The sequence below is a fragment of the Bufo gargarizans genome, chromosome 4 (genome assembly GCF_014858855.1).
Source record: "Bufo gargarizans isolate SCDJY-AF-19 chromosome 4, ASM1485885v1, whole genome shotgun sequence".
Classification (NCBI taxonomy): Eukaryota; Metazoa; Chordata; class Amphibia; order Anura; family Bufonidae; genus Bufo; species Bufo gargarizans.
The window spans coordinates 508794052-508807311 of record NC_058083.1 but is presented as its reverse complement, the minus strand read 5'-3'; the positions used below and the strand labels follow the sequence as shown (position 1 = coordinate 508807311).

At 44.0% G+C, this 13260-nt stretch overlaps 1 protein-coding gene across 1 annotated transcript in view; it reads left to right on the top strand.

The window, feature by feature from the left end:
- Positions 1 to 12850, top strand: part of GPATCH2 (G-patch domain containing 2) — a 125246-nt gene extending 112396 nt beyond the window's left edge. The window contains exon 10 of the mRNA XM_044288797.1: positions 9456 to 12850. Coding sequence (XP_044144732.1) covers positions 9456 to 9625 — 170 coding nt within the window. The 3' untranslated portion in view covers positions 9626 to 12850. The remainder of the gene's footprint in view (positions 1 to 9455) is intronic.
- Positions 12851 to 13260: the final 410 nt, after the last annotated feature.

Sequence of the window (13260 nt, the reverse complement as noted above, 5' to 3'; positions counted from 1 at the left end):
TGCCAATCAGTCAGAACCTCCATAACATTGTCAGCTGCCGTCAGAGCCCCTCTTAGCATTGCTAGTCACAGTCATATCCCCCATAACCAGTGCTAGCAACATTTAGAGCGCCCATAACTGCGCCAACTACACTGCCTGTCCCAAAAAAAAGTTGCCACCTGGATTTAACTAAACAAATAGTTATGAGCCTCCTATTGGATAATTACTGCATGGGCGATTTATCTTTCAGCTGGCAACAAGTTATTTAACCCCAACTGGTGTAATGAGTTGCTTCTCATTTCTTAAACAACCATGTCGAAAGACACATCTCGTGGTCGTGGAAATGTTAGTCTGTTTGAGAAGGGTCAATTCATTGGCATTCATAAAGCAGAGAAAACATCTAAGGAGATTGCAGAAACTACTAAAATTGGGTTAAGAACTGTCCAACGCATTATTAAAAACTGGAAGGATAGTAGGGACCCATCGTATTCGAGGAATAAATGTGTCGGGGAAAAAATCCTGAATGATCGTGATCGGCGATCACTTAAACGTTTGGTGAAATCAAATCGAAGAAAAACAACAGTAGAACTCAGGGCTATGTTTAATAGTGAAAGTAAGAGCATTTCCACACGCACAATGTGAAGGGAACTCAAGGGATTGGGACTGAACAGCTGTGTAGCCGTAAGAAAACCACTAATCAGTGAGGCAAACCAGAAAAAAAGGCTTCAATTTGCTAGGGAGCATAAAGATTGGACTCTGGAGCAATGGAAGAAGGTCATGTGGTCTGATGAGTCCAGATTTACCCTGTTCCAGAGTGATGGGCGCATCAGGGTAAGAAGAGAGGCAGATGAAGTGATGCACCCATCATGCCTAGTGCCTACTGTACAAGCCTGTGGGGGCAGTGCTATGATCTGGGGTTGCTGCAGTTGGTCAGGTCTAGGTTCAGCAACAGTATGTGCTCCAAGAATGAGGTCAGCGACTACCTGAACATACTGAATGACCAGGTTATTCCATCAATGGAATTTTTCTTCCCTGATGGCACGGGCATATTCCAAGATGACAATGCCAGGAGTCATCGGACTCAAATTGTGAAAGAGTGGTTCAGGGAGCATGAGACATCATTTTCACACATGGATTGGCCACCACATAGTCCAGACCTTAACCCCATTGAGAATCTTTGGGATGTGCTGGAGAAGGCTTTGCGCAACAGTCAGACTTTACCATCATCAATGCAAGATCTTGGTGAAAAATAAATGCAACACTGGATGGAAATAAATCTTGTGACATTGCAGAAGCTTATCGAAACAATGCCACAGCGAATGCGTGCCGTAATCAAAGCTAAAGGCTTTTTTTTTTGGGACAGGCAGTGATATTCAAAGCCCCCGTCACATTGCCAACCACGGCCCGGCTGCTGCTTCTCTCACCCTCAGTCAGTCACTAGATTGACATACTGCCCTGCAACTGGCAGAGTGTGGTGAGCCAAGCTACTCACTCCCCTTCTGGATTGCTCGAGCAGCGAGTAACTATCTTACATCAGACTCATCACACTCCAGTCGTAGGGCGGGATGTCGGGCTGCTCCAGTTGCTGACCGAGCGTGAGGGGTGGCCTCAGTCAGACAATGCAATGCTGCTGCCTGAGCGTGCCGACCCACAGAAACTGAGGACTCCCAGGCATCAAACCTTGCGTCAAAAAACGGAGGACCAGGAGCCCCGAAGCCGGACGTCTGGCCACCCTAATTGCAACGCTTTAGTTCCATTCACTCGTTACTTTGAGATGTCCTAGAGACCTCCCAGCCTGCCCGTGTGACACATTGTCTCAGGGATCATTCCCCCCAATTTTACTCGCATCCCATAATTATATCGGCAGCCTGTAGCTGTATTTACTTTACTATACATCCGCGCCGAGACTGCAAAATAAATGAATCCCGGCTCCAGTTGAATGTGTAAAAGCGAATCAGCGTGTATTACCTCCCCTCCTATTGGCTGCTTATCCAACATCAATAGAACCACTTTAGGAGCCAAATTACTAAACAAGCTGCCAATTAGGCTCGCAGTCAGCTGGATAGATTAGCGGCTAAGAGAGACTGATACAAGATTTTCATCTCTTGAGCCAATTACGCAAACAAATCACCATCCTCGGAGCTCCGTGCAATGCTGGAAGCAAGCAAACTATGTGGCTTCTCATATGTCTGCTGCAGTGGCGGCCTCTAACTATGTCCTGGATGAACTGTGGATTCTGCATTAGTTTTTTTGATAAAGTTTTACAGCGCCTCCATCAGAAGAGTGAGTGCAGGAGAAGGAAAAAGTGAGGAGAACAAGTTCCCTGTTGACAGTTTGCACGTTCCCCTCAGCAGAACGCGGCTGCTCTTTCAGATATGTCTGGAAAGAGTGGACATTGACGCTTACTGGTCTCTTCGCTGGGGTACATCTGGGTCTGGTGCTGCAGGTCTGCCCAGTCTAGAGGATGGGCTGCTGGACCAGGGGTATATGTGACTGGGCTGGAACTAAATGGAAAGGGGTGCCAAATTCCAGTTACCGCCACTGCTCTGCTTAGAGGTTGAGGATCCTGAGCTTGGACCCCCATTAGAAAACCTTTTAAAGGAAATGTGTCGCCCCCAAAGTGACACACATTTTTTTTATTTTTTATCCCATTTCCGGAATGTGATTATGGGTGGCGGCCATTTTGCCTGAGCTGTTCTTCGCAGCATTAAGAAAGTTGCTTTACTGCAGCAGCATGAGCCATAGACACAATGGTTTGGGGGGGACATCATTGACTTCTACGGGAGAGTCTTTTAGGCATGCTCTGTGACCTGTGCAGAGGTCATTGTACAAGGAAAGAATAGATAAGGTTTGACAACCACCTGTTGTGAATGGTGAATCCTGAGTTATCTATACACAGAGGTGATATCATTACAGGCAGGATTAGAGTGACAGATAAGCAGGTAACTGCAGTAAAGCGATCTGTACAGACCAAGGAGTGGCACCTATTATTATTAGTGGCCAGTGCGAGAACTGCAGGATTTGATGGTTTTTGCTTAAATGTAGATATTGGACATGGAGAATTAAAAATAACATTATCAAAAACTCTTCAAAAATATGTTAAAAACATGATTTAAACAATAAGTCATTTTCTGATGACACATTTCCTTCAAATATTACCAAATTTTTATAGTTCTTGGAACTAAAATAAAATATAGAATTTTCGAAAAACGCCACCAGTTTCCTCAAAGGAGGTGCCCCACTGTTCCGGATGTTCTCTGATGGTGTCTATGACGGTTCCTATTGTCTACCCCCTGCCTCAGAATCCTTTTTACACAAAGCTATGAACAACACAGTGACTTGTACGCTACAGTTATCGCCTCGAGCATGCAGAAAATATCCATGCCAATGTGACATTAGTGCCCTCTGCCTATGGTTTCCTTTTTTTTTTTTTTCTTGCAGCCTAAATGATTGTCCTAATCTCCCACATGTCGGCTCTCATTTTAGGTGCCAAACCCCGGATTACAAATCTTAGCTCCATCTGTTATTTTTTAAGGCATATTGGCATGTTCAGTCCAGTCATCTTCTGCTCCTGTATTAATGGTCATTGACCTTACTGACAAATTTGTTCAAGACCAAAACCCTTAGGTCCAGTAATTCAGATAATCCGTCTCCAGCATAGAACATCAGTATAATGTAAAAGCTGGGAGTAACAATTTTTTTAAAATGTAAAAAAAAAAATAAAATAAAAAAATAAATAGAAATACAGCAGAAGACCATGTGTAAAAAAAAAAATTCTGGACTGCCTTCTTGGAGATTCTCTACCCTTACCAGTGAGTTTTATATATGCACTCATCATCAGTACAAACCACCTGCCTCTTAATGTGTAGACCCTCCTTGTGTCACCAAAGAAGCTCTGACCCGTCGAGCCATAGATTCTACAAGACTTCTGAAGGCGTCCTGTGGTATTTTGAACTAAGGCATTAGCAGAAGATCCTGAAAGTTGCCGGGTGCTGGCTCCATGGATTCGACTTGTTTACCAGCACTTCCCACAGATGGTGGATCGGAACTAGATCTTGGGAATTTGGAGCCAAATCATCACCACAGTCTTTGTCTTGTTCCTCAGACCATTACTTAACCATTTTTGCAGTGTGGCTAGGGTATTATCCTGCTGAAAGAGGCCACTGCCATGAAGGTGTATGGTTTTTGGTCCATGCAGTGCTTAGGTAGGTGGTACGTGCCACCTAGGTGCCAGGACCTGTGGTTTCCAGCAGCAAATTATCCAAAGCTTCACAATGCCTCCACTGATGCATCCTGGGAAGTGACACACGCATCCAGCTTTTGAAGAAATTGTGATTTATCAAACCAGTTCACCTTCTTCCACTGGTTTATGGCCCATTTCTGACACTAATTTGCCTATTATAAGAGCCTTTGGCAGTGGACAGGGGTCGGCAATGGCAATCTTACCAGGCAGTGGCTACACAGCTCTATACATAGCAATTTACGACGCACTTTGTGTTCTGACACCTTTCTATGATGGCTAGAAGAAACATTCTCAGCAACTTGTTCTACAGGCAGCGTTTTGGTGTCCGCCTCCAGAGCGGTGACTGATCGGAGGCAAACTGATGCATTCTGAGCGGATCCTTTTCCATTCAGAAAACATTAGGGCAAAACTGATCCGTTTTGGACGCTTGTGAGAGCCCTGAACGGATCTCACAAATGGAAAGCCAAAACGCCAGTGTGAAAGTAGCCTTACTCACTTCATCTGTCAGTGGTTTTTATGCTATAGCTGATCACTGTAGTTTTCTTGGAATCATTCAATAATCCAGATTATTTGATGAGATTATTTGAAGGCAGCATGTTGGAATAAAAGTCCAAAATGTGCTACAGATATTTAATCTTAATTCTGCTCTGGAACTTCCCTACCTATTGAGAGACAATAGGCAGTAGGACGTTGATCAGACTTTTGTCATGTAAGACAATCCAATAGTGAGCATGTCACTTACTCGAGGAATAGAGTTTCCCACACCATTGACCCGCAAAGTTTATTAGGGCCTCAAGTTTCTGCCAGTGACCTCCTCTCAACCCCACTGGAAAGGGATGTTATTTTGTGATGAAAGACCCCCAGGTCAAGATCTTTTATATGACCTCCTAATCAGAAAAGTCAAGGTCAAATCATAAGGTGCCAAATTCCAGACCAAGCTTGGCTCACGAATAACACTGGAGGAGGTTAGGTTGGCATCTCCTGTTCTATAGTAAAAGAGAAGCGAGATGGGTGGCAGCTTTTGGGAATCTAAAATGTAAGATGGAAAGTTGGCCATACACTTCAGATAAGCTGTCCAACTGTGCTCCTCCTGACCTCACCATAAACATTCATGCTTAGCTCATGTTTGTTTTGGGGGGTTCCCCCCCCCCCCCCACCCCGGTGGATAGAGGAGAACAAGTCCATGTCAGACTCCGCTGGCAGTGTCTTATCCCCTGTGAGAACAAATTATCCGGCATGTTGAAGACCAACATGGGCAATCATTCTTTCTCTCAATATCAGGAGAGAGTATTCAACCGAGCCAAATCAGTGGCTTTAGCCAACTTTTATCTAATTTGTCTAGTCATCTGAAGATACACATCTTTACCCTTTATATCCAAAGATGATACTCCTCAGGGGACCGCCACTTCCATTTAGAGGGGGTCTCTGTATATCTTCATCTCTGCTTTTTCCCCTATTGCTAATACAGGTACGGATGTAAAATAGAAGTAGAATCCCGATACAACATACAGATGTCAGATTCGTTAAAGGAGTACTCAGGTTACAACAAGTGGTAGATTGTTTGGGGTCTGATCACTGGGACCCCTACAATCATGGAAAAAGGGGTTTTCTGTTCCTGGCTATCCCATGAATGGAGCAGCAGTGCATGTGCTTGACCACTAGCATTGACTACTGAGGGGGGCAGAATCCCCGTCCTCATTGGTGAGTGTTCCAGCGCTTAGACCCCCATCAATATAGAGTATAGGGGATACATTTTTTGTTACTTAAATATCCCTTTTGGGTACCTCCACGTGTGGTCGATTCTCTGCAGATTTTCCACAGTAAGGTGCATGAGATTTAAAAAAAAATGTAATCCGCAGCTGCAGAAGATTTCTGCCATGGAATTCACCCATGACTTGAACTTGGGTGCAGCTTTTAAATCCACGGCATGAACATTTATGCTGCAACTTTTCCACCAGAGGGTGGAATTGCAGATCTGTAGATTTTTGCTGTTGCCTACTTCCATCAGATTCACAACAGATCCATCCCGTGTGGACCTCCTGTGATACTCATGTAAACTGTGAAATGTATGATGTCTCCATGTGTCAAGAAACCATAAGGCTACTTTCACACTTGCGGCAGCAGGGGGAACAGCCTGTCGGATCTGTGCTAACGCTAGCCCACCGTGCCGCCGAAAGTCTGCACCGGCCCCATTCACTATAATGGAGGTCCGGCCGCAGCACGTCAAACAAGCCGGACAAAAACCGCAGCACGCTGTAGTTTTTGTCTGGTCGCCTCTCGTCATGTTTGCCGTGCTGCGGCTGGACCTCCGGCCCACCCCCATTATAGTGAATGTGGCCGAAGCGGACTTCTGGCAGCACGGTGGGCTAGCGTTAGCACAGATCCGGCAGGTTGTTCCCCTGCCGGAACAGCCTGCCAGGCCCTGCAGCCGCAAGAGTGAAAGTAGTCTAACATTTATGGGCAAAATGCCACCATAATACAGCCACTAACAGGCAGTGCTGCGTATTGCCAAACATGGACGGTATAATGAATAACATATAGTAACATATCCGTGTCATTAGCGTCGTATTCAGATTACATTGAATAAAGCATCCAAATCTGATAATACGCATGAGACAAAGGTTGTGCTGCCTGCAAGATTGACCCCCCATCTCGCCCCCTTGTTAACCTGGGTTAATATCAGCAGCCATTCCTTAGTCTTCTCACTACATATATGGCACATATATAAAAAGCCAGCGCTCTTTGAGCATTAAGCAACGTTTGAAATCAGCATATTTGCAAGCTGTTGTCTTAAAAAATGATTAAACAGATGTTTACCCTCTAGCAGCGTTAGACCTCTGATCTGATTTTAGATTACAGATGGAATTGAATTAATTCATAGCAATCCCGGTAAAGTCGAGGGTATGGCGCAGAATGCCAGAGCGCCGCTTAAATAGAGTCTACCTGTCTTGACAGCTGTTGAGCAGAAATGAATGATCTCTCATTTTCATGTAAACTAGCCTTTAATGCTGTCATAAACACCATCTTAAACAGGGGCTACAAGACATTTATCATTTTTTAACTAAGCTCTATTTCTCAAGCAGACAACGAGGCCCCTGACGTTCTGCGGGTTTGAGCCATTCGAAGGGATTTTTAACAAACCTAGACCCCGTGCATTCAGCTTACAGACCCTCTCAGTTTGTTTTATTTGCCTTATCACATAGTGCATCAAGCGTCGTATACAAAGCAAGAAAAAGAGGGAGACCTTGTGAGAAGAAGGCAATTTTGCAAGCGCAGGAAGCAGTTTTCTACTGTAGAGGAAGTGTTTGCCCAGGAACAAGTGCTTCTGTAAGGTGGACTTCGTTAACATCCAAGACAATAGCTTACTACTCTTGTACTCTGTAGAAGAAAGCAAAAAATAAATAAATCTTTCACCCCATGAGTCCTCAGTGGCCCATTTCATTGACTGAGAGGCCTTGGACCACTCCGGTGGGTTTCCGTAAAACCTCAAGCCCTGACCATCTTTGGTGGCATGCACTTGCTAATATGCCACCATTGCGTTTGATAAGGGACATTTTTAGAATATGGGCTTCTGACCACTGTGACACCGACCAACTTTGAGAATGAAGAGGTCACAATGCTTGATGGAGTGCCACAACTCCTTCTCTTTTCCGACACAGCACTGTTCTCTTCCAAGTGATGTGCCAAGTCAGTCCGAGCCTGGCAAATTTCCCTTCCCCCCCCCCCCCCCCCCCCTCCATTGAAAGGATTACGAGTTGTCTCATTGAAGGAGGTTCCAGGTTTGGAAAAATATAACCTAAATCAGGAATCAAGCCAGCACTACGGCATATCGCCTCTCGTGCAAGGACCCAGTCCAGTCTGTAACCTATCCAGGAGAAAAAGGAAAAAGATGTTCAGCACCGAGATGAAAATAAAATCTTCAGTCTCTATTTAACTTCATGTAAAATTACATATCCACATGGTAAGCGGTAACGCAACCAATGCGTTTCGATCTAACAGATCTTAGTCATGGTAAAATCTGTTAGATCGAAACGTGTTGGTTACGTTAGAGCTTTCCATGTGGAGATGTATTTTTACATGAAGCTAAATACTAGTGAAGATTCTATTTTCATTACCATGCTTGACATCTTTTTTTCCTTAGACAAATATGACCCATAGTTCTGGAAACGGCACCCCATCAGTCCATTCGTTTTATGTGGTATTGCAGCAGAGCTCCACTTAATTCAGTGCAACTGGGCAGCGTTACCGCACACAAGCTGTGCACAGGAGTGGCGCAGTTTCTGGAAGCAAGCAGCCATGTTTATCTAATCCTAGGCAACCCATTTAAGACCTCATAGAGGTGGAGTTCCTATTACTTTATGCGTCGGACCCAGGCTGTCATTCGAATGGACACTGTCTAATACTGCAATTCCCCTGCTGCAGTCACCGTAAAATTACTGGTACATTTCTGGCAGATGTAACTTACTCCATTAGTAATGGCAGATCACTAGGGGTTAGAGTTGGCTTCCATGTAGAAAGGGGTTGCCTTCCCTGAAGCCCTTTAAATAGGGGCAGATGCTAACCCAACAACTTATGGCTACATCTTAATGATCTCATTAATATCGGGCCTGTCTAGTGATCAAGTCTTAATAATTCAAGAAGCCGTCCTGGGCTTATTGATTACTTACTGCCACCCCCTTGCCAATGCTTTCCGGTCCTCTGCCAGTCTCTCTGGTTCCATTCGACACACAGGCAATAACCGATCAGTCAATTACTAACTGAAGTGGATCATCTGTACGTCCAGTATTTATCTGAGGGATCAATTCCTGTGTGTCAAGAGGAGCCAGGATGGAAAGACCGGAAGAAGACCGGGATGCTTTGGAAAGCAAGAAGGGGTGATAGGGGCTCGGTAAGGTGAGTCTTTTTTTGAGCCTTTTAGACAAACCTTCATGTTGCCTAATCCAGAAACTATGGAAGAAGGCCCATAGCCGGAGATTAACATCGGACAGTGACTTACAGGTAGCTACCTATTAGTGGCACTAGAGGTTCCTACTTGTGGAAAATATCAATTTTGCTAAGTTAACCGTTGAGTCTACCTAATGGCACCTCTGATTGTTATCGTTGTTAGAAGCTATTATTTCATTACGATTGACATTTGGTTGGTCTGTTTGTTTCCATCTTCTTTGCTTCTTGTAATGTTCACTCTATTTTTTTTTTTTGTGTTTTGTTTAATCATCCCTTTTTATCTTTTCAGGTTTTATAGGTGAAAATGCACAGCCTATCCCAGATAATAATATCGGAAACCGAATGCTCCAGAGTATGGGTTGGACACCCGGCACAGGACTTGGTCCTGATGGAAAGGGAATTTCTGAGCCTATAAGAGCCCTCCAGAGACCAAAGGGACTCGGACTTGGTTTTAGCTGATGTAATCAAATCCCTGGAAGACATCTCCTAAGGTCTTGGGTTTGGAAAGGAATTTTGCGTATTTTTTAATGTCTTCAGTCAATATTCTTTATAAGAAACTGTATATTTTTTTTTTTTCTGCAACGGGAAGAACTTCAAGACTAACAAATGTCAACACGGGCTCTTGATCTGCCAGCAGTGACTGCCACCCTGTGCATTACGGATCTCACATTGTTCAATGCCAACATATCTATACTGCCTTTTCTTGTACTTTCAACCTGAGGAATTTTTAATGCCGTTTAAATCCTAGATTAGAGCAACACAAAGACATTCCTACACCTCAGATATACACCTAGCAGAGGAAGCCTTTTTTTTTTTTTTCAACCAAACTTTGATAACTAGTCTTTGAGCCATAGGATCAAGACCTTTGGTAATATCAACATTCTTCTCCACCTTTGGAGACTTTTACGCCCTGGCCGAAGATACATGACCTGGTCTCTCTTAGATATGTCTAATTGAACTATTCAACTTTTTTTGTTTCTCTATGGGGGTACAGACTCGTAGAATATAGCATCCTGGGAATTGTAGAAGAGAAGGGCCTTGTCGGGTGCGATGACCATGCTCTTGAAGGACCGCCTGTTAGATGGAAGGAGCTTAAACTCAGTCCAAGATGACATAAATAAGTAAAAGTTAAATACTTGGCTAGCGCAGTTGTCTACCCATAAAGTATTGTTGCAGGGTAACCTATTACCTACGTCCAGCTCAATGCATGAGGCCACCCTTGTATGTATGCAGCGAGTGACCCTTTGCTCTTGCATCAATTCCTTAGTATAATGCAGATAGATGCCAGGGCTTTATGTGACCAGGGTGGCAGGTTATGACATGTGTGCAAGCATGCTTTATGCTTGACAAAATCTGAGGCCACGGTAGGTGGTGGGCCCACCCAATGGTCCTCATACTACTGGAGCTAGCCTTGTGTGTGGGAATGGGAAGCTCTTCAGACACTGTTAAGCTTAGTCCTGGGCCTGAGGCCGAGGATCACAACGCAGAGTTTCATGTGTCATGCTCCCCCCTCTCAGACCGTGCGTTAAGCATATCACAGTGTATCTGGTTATCTGGAGTTTTCTTTTAAATCTGTTGTCCTTTTATGAAGAAGCCCTTAAAATGTGACCTTAGAACAGGGCTGGCCAACCTGCGGCTCTCCAGCTGTTGTAAAACTACAACTCCCACCATGCCCTGCTGTAGGCTGATAGCTGTAGGCAGTCTAGGCATGCTGGGAGTTATAGTTTTGCAACAGCTGGAGAGCCGCAGGTTGGCCATCCCTGCCTTAGAACCTAGTAACGGTGCTGAATACGCTTGATTTTTTTTCCACTGCAGATCAGAATATCTTTGTACAGTTTATCCAGTTTTCCTTCAGAATTTCCAAAGCAATGGTACCCGAAATTCGACCAAACCCAGTCCTATTCTCTTTGTAAATAGAGCTCTTCCTTTCTGTATATTTTTTTTGGCTAAGTTTAAAAAAAAAAAGGTATTTAGTTCTGTTAAACAGAATGGATGTACAGTATTCAGATGACTTGGTCCATGGTAAGGAAAGCTGGACCAGTGAATCCTGATATCTGATTTGTTGCAGTGTTTTAAATGGCCTTATATTGTTTTTACTATATACAGTGTATGTGTATGTATGTATGTATGTATGTATATATATATATATATATATATATATATATACACACATACACACGTTATATCTACTTTTAATGTACATCTGTATATACCTGCTCAGCTTTAAATGAAAGCGCCAGGTTACAGTCACTTAAAATGGCAAATCAGGACAATTTTCCTGTAAGGTATAATTGAAAGCGCTCCATACAAGCAGGAGTAATCCCTATAACAAGCCTGCAGGAAACGCAGGTGCCTGCAGGTGGCACCAGAGGACCGCAAGCACTGTTTAAATTGCAGCCTGTATTCTGTGAATCATTCTGCTTGCTGAGGACGATACAATCCTCCTCGTTGATTCCATTGCGTTAGGAAAATGCTCAGAATGCCTTCCCTTAGGTGGAACCCGTCACCTGTACGGGCTGCCAGGATCACAAGGAGGAAGGAGGTCTCCTGACAGTTTTGCTACACATGGGGCGTCTATATTGGTATTGTGTGTTTTATCCAGAATATATTCTATTCCCTTCCTGGTTTTTCAGCGAACCTTATAGAAGGAATGCTTGTATTAATATTAAGATTGTATCTGTCTGTGTTCAATCCTCTTGTATTATTTCTGTCAATTTTTACAAATCGAAGATCAAAAAAAAAAAGATCAAGAAAATCAAAGACAAATAAGAAATATGTTTAGGGTGTAGGGGTCAGTATTGTAGCTGCTGGAACATCGGATTATTACTTTCACGTAACTATTCATATACGTCTCCTTTATTTTGTCCTGATCCTCATTCACATCTGGAATTGTATTCATAATTCATTTGGTTGCTACTTGGAATCAGTCAACACTGTGCTGACAGACACATCCTGCTCCCAACCAAAGACGCAAGCTGCAAATCTGATTGTCCAGGGTTTTGATATAGATAGACCATCAATATCAGATCAGCGGGGGTCAGTGATTAGCTTGTAAACTGCTCTGGCACCAGAACTACACAGTTCCGTCCATTGCGTAGCAGTTGGAGCTGGTGAATGCAGCACTGCTCCCATTCATTTCAGAGGGAGCGACACTGCTGCGGTCAGCTCCTTCCACTACACAGTGGATGGAGCACAAGGTAGCAGCTGATCATCAAGGTTGAGGGGAATCAGACCCCCAGCGATGTGATATTGGTGGTCTGTGAGTCCTGGTGGCTACGCATCTTCATTAGCTCTTGTCTGAACACTTGTTAGGCCGGCAGCTATTCCTTCTGACCCCCTCAGTACACATGCACACTCAGCTCTGCCAAGCATGCATGTGTTTCCAGTAGGGAGAAAGGAATAAGCAACTGCCCGAGACCCCCGGCAGAAGCATATCTCCCTTGAAATCCAACATGCCCAGCCCTTCCTTGGCCTCCGACATCTGCCACAAGATTCATCAGTTACATATTCAAAACTGCATTAAAGGATAACGGTCACATTTAGACCCGAATTTCAACTTTCATATATGTAGTTACTAATAACATGATATTCCGGAATCAGTTACTATTAGACTGACTTACCCCATATTTAATAAGATTCAGCCCTTAGCAACCAGTCTGCATAAAACTGCAATCTCACTATTCAGTTAAGATGGCCGCCACTGCCCTCACCCTGAGGCTAATCCCGCCTGCCCTCACTAGCCAGTAACAATAGCGCCCCAAAAGTGTCAGTAACCAGAGCTCTCCCCCCTAAAGGGTTAATCTCCTGCAGCTCAAAGGGAACCTCTTACCACAGGGAAGAAAACTGTGGAATTAAGGGGTAATTGAATGACACAGTGAGAAGTTGAAATAGGGCCACCAAGGAGATAGTAATCACCACAATCCAATACTCCCAAAAAATAAATATAAAATACGACCGTTATCCTTTAAGGCTCCATCCACACAACCGTATATTTGGTCCGCGTCTAATCTGCATATTTTGCAAATGATAGAACATGTCCTATTTTTGGCCATTTTGCAGACAAGAATAGCCATTTCCTTAATAGGGACCGAGGA